At 40.3% G+C, this 10,767-nt stretch overlaps 1 protein-coding gene across 1 annotated transcript in view; it reads left to right on the top strand.

Moving 5' to 3' along the window:
• The window catches only part of LOC149771140 (transient receptor potential cation channel subfamily M member 2-like), a 53,375-nt gene extending 49,075 nt beyond the window's left edge, over window positions 1–4,300 (top strand). Inside the window, exon 14 of the mRNA XM_089948815.1 lies at window positions 3,821–4,300. Within this exon, the coding sequence (XP_089804941.1) occupies window positions 3,821–4,300 (480 nt within the window). The remainder of the gene's footprint in view (window positions 1–3,820) is intronic.
• Window positions 4,301–10,767: the final 6,467 nt, after the last annotated feature.

Here is a 10,767-nt window from a genome sequence, read left to right on the forward strand (position 1 = left end):
CAGCACTCTCTCTCTCTCAAAACTTTGCAAGCAAGTTTCAAATTGGAAGCATACGATTTTCAGCTGAATAAGTTCTTTCACCTCAAACTAAAGTATACTCCATCTCTATTTCCAACTTTTGTCGCTTCCTTACACTGAAAAAGTTGTTCCTTTCTGTTGTTAACACTTTGTCATCTGTGTATATTTTTGAGTTCTTTGACACCTGCATGGGTGGCCAATATATCTTACCAGGATAGGTTCAGGTTGCAATAATTTTGTGTGTGCAAGTTGTCACCCTGTTATACCTGTATAACTTCTTCATTTCTGGTACATAAGAGGAGCATTCTTCACCAATTAAGGCATTAATTAATGCATAGCACCATGCTTCCATGAGTTACTTGTGTAGCCTGTCTCTGAGCCTTCCTACAGGTAGTATTATCTTTTTCCTGTATTTTATATTATACCTTTATTGGCTTGCCTGCTAATTTTTTTGCCTGTGCTGTCTTAGAGTCCAGACATCATGCTTCAGTGACTCTACCTGTCCATGCCATCCCTGACCTCTCCTACACATATTATTGGCATTAAATCATCTGCTATCACATTTGTGTTGTCTAGGTAAATGTCATTTGGCCAGCTCAATTCGTTATCAGCATTTAGGCATATATTTATTAACATTATATTCAGCGCACACTTCTTTGCATATTGGACTGCCTATTATCATTTGCCGGGCCAGCTTTAAGTTCTTGCTCTGTACCAATGTTGAGTACAAGCTGACATGTGCAGGGCTCTGCGTTTAAATTTTCTGCAAATTATGCTAACAGGTTTGAACTATGGGCAAAGCATAAAAACATATAGTGAAAGATGACATCATGAGTCTGCAAGCTGATCTTTCCTCAGTGCAAGATTTTCAGGTGGACAAGGGAGATAATTTGACTCTTCAGCCTTCAGCCATGAAACATTGGAAATCAAGACGATTAGAAAATGTTCTGGCACCCAAGTCACTACCTCCATACCCAGCGTTATTGCCACCTCGTGTTGGGGGGCCCCGAGTGGCTGGGTGGTCTAAAGCGCTTTTCATTACTGATCACTGCAATCTCACCTCTGTCTGCGTGGGTTCGAGTCTAGAATTCGGCAAATGTGGTTATGTGAAAAAGCTTCCAGTAGCTTCTCATGGGTCGGTGGTTCTTCCCGGGGTTTTCCATGGTTCTTCCTCCACTATTCATACTGGCTGCCATGCATAGCTTATTGCGTGCTGAAAAATGACGTTAAACACAACAACAAGACTTCTCGGCCTTGCCTCCTCAGGTTTCAACTCCATTTCTTTTTCAGAATGGCGAGAGAAAGAGTTAATCAAATGGCCATCTATTCCCTCTCGCTCAGCAGATACAAGGACCAGTTACATGGATCAAACATAATTTGTCCCAACATTATGATTCGGACAACACACATCCCAAGCAGATGGCCTATTTCTCTTGTGACTGGCCTAGGCTATACTCCAGGGATCATGAAAAGCAACAGTAACCAATTTGTATGGCTCAATCACAGAACATACTTACACTGACAAGTCCAGGGATCAGTCCAACCCATAAGCCACCTGAAGACTCTCTTCAGCACAATGCCTTAATTAGTTCCTCTCACTTTTAAGACATCGCTTCAAAAATCTCTCTACACTATGCCATGAGAAGAGACTCTTTGCTCAGTAATGATTTCAGGTCACAGTTTCTTTTGTCACAAAAACAGCCCTACCCCTAGTACATTGAACCAGACTTACACCGACATGTCAAGAGATCAGTCCAAACCATATACCACCTCAAAACTCTCTTCGAGCACAATGCCTTAATAAGTCCCTCACTCTTCAAAAGACATCACTTTGTAAATCTCTCTACACACTGCCACGAGAAGAGACTCATTACTCAGTAACCATCGTCAGGTCATGGTTTCTTATATGGGACATTCTACGAGCTTCGTGAGTGGCTGGTCTCGTAACTTTTCACCTGCTAAGTCCCAGGCATCATGGAAGTCCTGAACCTTACCTCATGCCACCAAGGACAATGATTCTTTCTCTCAGAGGATGTTGTCAGTTATTGATTACATGGTGTCACATGAAGATTCTGCCTTCTGGGCCTCCATCAAGGAAGTTTTCTGCTTTTTACCTCTGAGTTCTGTCCACATCCTCCCACACCAACACGTAACTGGACCAGAGTTCTAGTAACTGTCGATGTCATGAAAAAGAAGGAGGAACCTAAATTCAAGCACCTTCCACAGTCTGCAAGAGTTACGGACATTCTGAACTGTCTTCACAATCAATTGCATGATCCCAGCATCAGTAGACTTGTCTTCACACAAAAGCGCCTTCCATAAAACTTCCGTTGGCAGTTCTACCTTTGCCATACGCCAGCCTTTCACTTGGATACCCAAGCAATCCACCACAATATTGCTGCTTTGTGGATAACCAAACCATGCTCCATACAGATGGAATGGATGGCTTTTGATGACATTCATCAGTTACTGCACAATATTGTAACTGTTGGACTTTGTTTTCATGGTTATCTTCTGATAGGCAGAAAATAGTATATCCCCTCCCAATCTGAATACCACAGGACATGCACAGGAGTTAATCTCAAGAATGGCCCATGTTTTAAATAGGGTTGCCAAACACACCCTGGCCAATGCCGTCACCGCAGCTACCAGTCTACATTTGACATAACATGACTTGGAACACTCTACCTCAATTTTTCTGAAGGATCACCATAAGGCCAGATTGCGGGCACAACCTTTATCTTTCAACCTTTTGTTTAATTGCCATAATGAAGAAGTCAGCAAAGAAGGCACCAATGAGACAAACTTCCCTCCCACCCACCACCGCATAGTTATAGGGACAATACGGAGAATAGTGAATGGGACCCAAGAGCCACACATAGGATATAAACCTCTAGAAAACTTTCTTACCAAAAATCCAACCAGTGAAAGCCAGAGCCCTTGCAGACCAAAGTTAATAAAACATAAAGAGGGTCCTTTCATTTATCCCAGCATTTCTCCTCTTGACAGCCTCCTCCCCTCAAGAAATGATGTCATCTCCAATCCACCCTTTCCAAACATCCCAGTTAGAGGAAGGCTTCATTTCTTCACTGCCAAAATGTGACAAGATTTGACACAATGATGCATGGACTCGATAAGTGGTTTCTGCATCACTTTTCAAATGCCTTCTCCTCTGTCCAGAGTACCAACATTTGCAAACGTCCCATCAGACCCACTCAGTGCCACCACCTTGCAGAAGGAAAGGAACAACCTTCATCAGAAAAGGGTGGTATAACTCGTTTGAAACACATTGTCTCTGGGGTTTTAATCCAGACTTTTCTTGGTTCCAAAGACAAACTGCACTTTGTACCCGGTCATGTACCTCAGCACCCTCAATCACTTCATTCAGTGGTTCGCAATGGAAACACCAAAACACATTTTAATGGCATCCGGGAGGGAGACATTGCCTATCAATGTGTTAATTAAAAGACGCTTACCTTCATGTCCCTATTCACCAGGCTTCCAGTAAGTTCCTGTGGGTTTGCATACGATGACATGGTATGCCAATTCATGGCACTCACACTTGGACTCAACATCAGCCCCTGGGTCTTCACTGTTCTCATGAACTAAGTAATGTCGCATGGCTGGACCATTTATATGGCAGCAACATCGAGTTACATGGATTATATCCTGCAAAATTATCAGGTGAGTTATATTTTACATCACGATATGATAACCCTTGGTACCTTGCTTACCAACCAGTGCTTGCACGTCAACAGGAATAAATCTGAGCTAATCACTTCCCAATAATTTGTTCACCTAGGTATGGAGTTCAGCACACAGCAAACAGTGTTCTAATCCCTCAGGATCAGGCAAAAGAAAATCCTTAACATGGTGGCTTCATTACTCTCAAGGAGAACCCTATCCACATGAAAATGTCCTCGCCTCCTGGGCTTACATGGCAGTGGACCTACTCACCCTAGGATACATTATTCTGCACCCATTGCAAATGCTTCTTCTGTCTCAGTGGAGACCCAACGTTTGCCAACTGGACCAACCTCACACCATCTGCGACCGAATGAGGCACCATCTGCAACCTTGGAGCAACCTAACTTGCCTCACGGCAGTTATATCTCTGCAAGTACCACCGCCCAAGATTAAAATTTGTACCAACGCCAGAGCGGAGGGCTGGGGAGCCCAACTACTACTATCTTTTGAGGAAGTCAGTGGTGCATGGTGTCTCCAGGAAGGCCTTCTGCATATCAGTCTTCTAGAGATGAAGGCCATGGTGGCATTTCACTGATGGCAGGAATGCTTAACTGGCAAGTGAGTCCGGATTCTGTCTGACAACTCTACAGTAGTGACTTATCTCAAAAGACAAAGAGGAACCAAGTCCCCAGACCTTTTCGTGTGGTACTTTCTAAAGTGGTATTGTCAATAACAAATCCACATGTTTGCCATATCCAATCACACCTCAATGTTCTGGCCGAATCTTTGTCACGGAATAATTAACTAATACAGACAGAATGGTCTCTCCATCCATCGGTTTTCACTCAGATCTGTACCCGATGGGAATGACCATTGGTGGACTTGTTTGTGACTAAATGGAATGCCAAACTCCCAACCTATGTCTCTCTCTCCAGGTCCAGACCCAAGAGCATTTGCAGTCGACACCCTATCATTGGATTGGAGCAACGTGAATGCTTACACCTACCCTCCGACACCCTGATTATGAAATGATACATAAAGCAAAGGAATCAGCCTGTTGCCTCATCATCATCACACCACTCTAAAAGGAGAACTCCTGGATCAATGACCACATTAATCTTGCATCAGAAACTCCTCAAAGGCCATCCATTCTGAAAGCATACAAAGGCAACTGGCACATTTTCACCTAGTGATGCGCAAATGAACATAACCTGCCTCTGCTGGCTCTTTGAAGAGAGAAAGTTAGCATTGAATACGATAAAAGGTTAGCACATGTACCTTTCATCATCATGGCAGAGAGGATATTGGACAAAAGGAGGACTTGCCTACTTTGATTATACACGGCCACAAATGTTAACCCTATCCGCATCGAGGACCCTATATTGGGTATTAACCTGCTTAACAAAACAAATTTTGACCCAATTTTATGTGCCTGTCTGGTGCACCTTTCAAACAAGACCTGCTTCCTTATGGTGCTGGCTATGGCAGGCAGAATTAACAATACATGCCATATCAGCAGACCCGAATTACATGCAGTTTCGACAAAACAGGTCAGTCTTACTTATGATGGCAGCCTCCTTCATCATCAAGAACCACCTCCCTTCACAGGGTAATCAGATTTTTGTCATGAAACATCTGTCTGATCTGGACTCATCAACTGAAGGCCACCTGCAAGACCCATTGCGGGCTTTGAAATGGTACCTCAGTAACACAGAATCGTTGCATCGAGGTCGATCACGCCTTGTTCTACCTCTCAAGACAGGACAGGATGATATCTCAGCAATGACTATCTTGTCCTGGATTAAGCGGGTTATTCCCTCAGCACATAGAGAAATAACCCCAGCTCAAATGAACTTATGCATTTTGGCTCACAATGTTAGAGCAGTCGCCAGCCTAGTATTCAATTGGAACTATTCCCTAACCGACTTCATTCAGGATGTGGGATAGAGATCGGAGTCCACATTCTGTCGCTTTTATCTCCAAGATCTGCCATCCCATAGGACCCAGATTGATCTGGTAGGACCTATATCCACAGCTTAACAGGTCACCCTTCCAGGTTGATAGACAGCTTGATAAGATGTGGCTTCACAACTTCTGCTGGATTTGTGGGGGAAATGTTTTTCCCTATTGGAAGATGTGCCCTCCAGTCTGGTTACCTGGAAGCTGTCTCATATATCTTCTGGGATCGGAGATGGTATCTGTGGGGTAATGGGATTTACCTCCCTTCACCTCTTACCTATTTTCCTGAGGCATTCTGATTATGTAATGTATCTGAAGAAGAAATACTTTGCCACAAAGTCTTATATGCAAGGGGAGATCGCTCTACATGACCACCAAATAGGTTGGCATACACCTTTTAGCTCCCTTTAGCTAAAAGTAGTATATGGGACGGCTGGATTTGCAAGGTGGTAGTTCTCCTAAGGTATTACGATTGGGTAAGCATTCTCGAAGAAACATATTTTACTAGAAAAAATGGGTTTCAAGCCATTCCCTAATTATGCAGGTAGATTAACCAATCAAATTTTAGATTTGATAGATGAAGTAAATACTGGAGCATGAAGGGAAATATTTGACTTTGACAGTGCCAGAAATAGCGCAGTTATTTAGATTTGAAATTGATGTAAATTGATGCGAATGAGTTCAAAGTTATCTTATAGATTTTGACGGAGAATTTTCTAGAATTAGGAAAATAATTCTAACTTTGTTTGAAGTGTTTTTTATTCAAGATCATATATAGTTTTATTCTCAAGGGAGAAAGACACTCTTTTTAATATGTTCACCTTTGTTGAGCCCACATGATTGGGCAGTGCAGAATAGCAGTCCCTTTCAGTCTGACAGCAGCAGCATCAAAAGTCTGTAAGGTCTCAGTTAAATTTTGGTACTTGCATATTGTTTCTAATTCCTGACCTTTATATTAAATCTTAAAAATGAAGTATTTGACCTAGCCCCATCCTTGAATGATTCCCTTACAGGATTTGTTCATCTGTTCGAGTTATTGATTTGTCTGAAACACCTAAACAGTGTAACAGATGGCACAGGAGACTGAGAGTCAAACCAGAAATAGTTAAGACATTGTGTGAGTCATTGTTAACCAAGGACACAGAGTATACATGGCATGTTTATTTGTTGGAGTTGTTAATGCAGTCCCAGCTTATGTTGCAGTGTACATTAGAACTTATGAATAATGTACCCTTGGGTTTCATCATAACAATATAAGTAAATGTCAGAATTTCAGTGTAATATTTTTACATTTTATGCTTCAGTATAGTTTGTTGATGCTTAATAGCAATTTTCTGCCTTTTATATTATTTGGTTTATTTGTGTTATTTTTCTATTTCCATATATCCTCTGATGCAATCCAGAAAGCCATGTGCTGTTTTTCATCACAAAGATGGTAAATAGTCTTGTTACACCCTTCCTTAGTGTATGCATTCTTTTGTTTTATAACAGTGGGTCTTGAAACATCTTTTGCTATGTTAATTTTAATATCATCAACAATAGGTAAGTGCATTTTAGGCATTAATCCTTTACCTCTTGCAAGCGCCTTTGAACACCTCTACTCCATTTGCATGGAAGCGCCTTTAGATGCCTCCGCCCGATTTGAATACAAGCGCCTTTTAATGCTTTTACCCCATTCTCATGGAAACACCTCTTGACACCTGCTATAAACATCAGCCATTTTAATTGGGGTTTTGTAGCGTCACCTTTGGGGGTAAACCTCCTATTAGATACTACATTCTTAAAGGTGAACTACCCGATCACGTGGTCGCTGTTTATGCTCTGGTAGAAATCTGCTATTTAATGTAACTGGGTTGTATTATCCACTCTCCAAAATGGAGGTTGCGGATTTCATTCAGTACTTACTCGAGTTTTCACAATTAGAATCGCAACTATGAAAGCTTAAATAATTTAGGAAAAGGCTCTGGTATTGATGTAGGCAGCAATTAGTTTTTATAAATTATCAAATTCAGATGATTTAGTGATGAGATGCTAAGAACTGGTAAATTTCGAGTATGAGAAAGGACAGTTATTGTTGGTGACGTGTTTTCACTGAATTAGTGGTGAACGAGTTCCCTTAAGATTTTACAGCACGGTAAAAATTCTTCTGTGAAAAATAATTATACAGTTATAACTATCGGATTTTACTCTTAAATCTTTCCATACATAATATATGTGTACCAAAAATGTCAAATGGTTAGAATTGCTGTTAAACGTAACATATACCACACTATTTAACAGTTAACAGGCAGGCCTACTTTTATGGAGTTGACTAGGTTACACATCTTCTGTTTATTGCACACTGCACTGGGTAACTTTGCTACCTGTATATAAAGGCTAAAACGTCATACACTCTATGAGGTAAAGGGCTAAAGCAACACATTTTATTATTAGTTTTCATTACATTCATCTTTAAATTTACCTACAACTTTTTATTTCTTTGTACAATATAAAAGTTGATTACTTGGATAAACATGTATTAAATAATGTACCAATGTTTTTCACATCATCATACATATTATCAGTTTTGATACATAATATTCAACTATCAGTGGCTGTTTTTATAGTAATTAAACAGTTTTTGCTTTCAAGTTATTTTAATAAAGTCCAGTATTGATTGACCAGAATAAATTGGTCAGTTTAGCATTAATTGTGATTAAACACTATGAACATCTCTGAATTGTTCCTTAAATATATTTTCTTCGTATGGGTTGTTTTCAGAGACGTCATGATTGTGTAAGCAAATACCCACAATGCAACGAATGCGTAGGTACGTTGCTGCCATTTTGAGTCCCCAGCAAACCTTTATCAGCACCATTCATCACGTATAGTCAAGATAATAATCTGATTTAATTGTCGATCAGGATATTTACTTAATCAAAACGATACATAGATTATACTTGAAATTATATGCCCTTTAGCACGAAAATAAAAATAAAAATAAGCTACCTGGCTTATATCGAAGGACAGAAGAGTGAAGTTGAACCATAATTGTGTGCATTGCTATTAAATAGAAATACAGTTATTTTTTATACAGATAGACAATATTATCTTTTAAACAAAAGTATTTTGTGTGATGTCAGTAGCAGAAAGTAATCACAGACCAGGTTCTTCGTCCAAAATGAAAGCTTCTACAGGAAATAATTTTGTGGTGACCTTTATTTTCATTTCTAAGGGCTGCTACGAGGGTCATTTTTCGATATTAACAGACCCACATGCAGTCACTATGTATATAAAAAAACATCACCGCGGGGGCAAATTGTTTTTGAAACAAGTGATCAAAATATTTGATCAAGACCAATTCGATATCTACATCGTGGATCGTGTAAATTTATCGTAATGAATCCATGCGGAGTTGACTGAGCACGGCTAAATAAATTCTTGAACATATTTATGTCCATGTCGCCGTTGCACCCTGTCTGATGAATATTTCGTAACGTGTGCGTATCGACGCCGTTAAATACCGCCAAAATATTGCAATTATCTCTGATAAGTTTTGGAATCTGCGTATATCGCTGAGTTACGTAAATAACGTCGGTATTTTTATGTCGGCCGCGAGAAAATATTCTGGCTGGATTTGTTTGCTTGTCCAACATTACGTCGTCGTATACGACTAAATTATTTATTTCTCCGTTAATGTCTTCCACGGATGGTGCTTCATTGATATCTATGATAAATTCAATAATATTTTCAGATATTTCTGACGCATTGTCGTTAAAGTCTTTTAGAACTTGATAACAACGTTGATCATCAACCGACGGTGCAACTAAATATAATTTGCCCCATTTCAGCCATCTCATTATCAAATTTAGCAATAATTGTGTTTTACCGGATCCAGATGGACCAATTATGATCATTCTGATCGAATTTGGTAATGCCGCGTGATGTTTTACTTGCTCGCGTTTTTTCGTGGCTGAAAAATCAATTACATTCATGTTATAATATATCATGGATTTATATTGTGTGAAATGTCGCATGCGCACAGGCACGGAGAATCTAACTGAGGTCACGACGCGTAATAATAAAAATGCGATTACAGGAACATGCGTGAAATGTGGAACACGCAAGTTTAGATTTGTTAAAAAATAAAGCGATATGGAGGTGACATCGCCGCATCCTTGGGTAAATTGCCCGGATTGCCCTGGGCAAAATATCCCGGAGAAAAACATGTACCAGGATATAATTACTGCGGACACGATTAGATATCAGACTTGACAAAAGTAATCAGCCAAAATCGGGCGAGGATCCAGTAAACGCCATCGATAACGCATGTTATATTCATGATCTTGCTTATCGTAGTGGAGATCTACAACAAAGACATATCGCTGATGTAAAATTAATTCACGCCATAGACGCTGTTCCTAATAAGTCCCTCAAAGAAAAATTAGCGACGTTGCTAATAAAAACTGCAATGAAGAGCAAATTAGTATTCGACGCGGGTAATAAATAGACATGGAAGAAATATATTATTCTTCGAGGGGCATCTGGCGAGGAAAATCTGCAATTGCCAAATTTGCGAAGGCCGCCAAAGTAAAAATACCCGTGGCAGCTTCTTGGTTATCGAAACAAGCTGTGTGGCAAATTTATCTTCTTCCACCTAAGAAAATTCTTTATGCGCATTTTGAAGTTAGTGTTCCTAATGAAGTTCATCAAGCTGATATAATGTTCTTCCGCATGATACTGTCAACTGCGTCACATACAAATACGTACTAACCGTCGTTGATATCGCTAGCAGATATAAGGAAGCGGCGCCATTAGCAACTAAATCGGCCAGCGAGGTTGCCAACGCATTTAGCAATATTTATTCGCGATCATTATTAGCATGGCCAAATCTTCTTCAGGTCGATCCTGGCAGGGAATTTCTCGGCCCGGTCTCGTCGCTGATGAAAAAGAATAACGTTAATATTCGACGCGGTCACGCTGGAATTCATCGAGATCAGGCCATTGTTGAGCGATTTAACAAAACACTCGCCCAGCAATTATTTGGATATCAATACGCGAGGGAATTTATCAGCGATGAGCGATCTCAGGAGTGGGTATCGAGATTGCCAGATGTAATTAACG

Source organism: Sinohyriopsis cumingii, unplaced genomic scaffold (assembly GCF_028554795.1).
Source record: "Sinohyriopsis cumingii isolate HCF-2022 unplaced genomic scaffold, ASM2855479v2 utg002106l, whole genome shotgun sequence".
NCBI classification, from domain to species: domain Eukaryota; kingdom Metazoa; phylum Mollusca; class Bivalvia; order Unionida; family Unionidae; genus Sinohyriopsis; species Sinohyriopsis cumingii.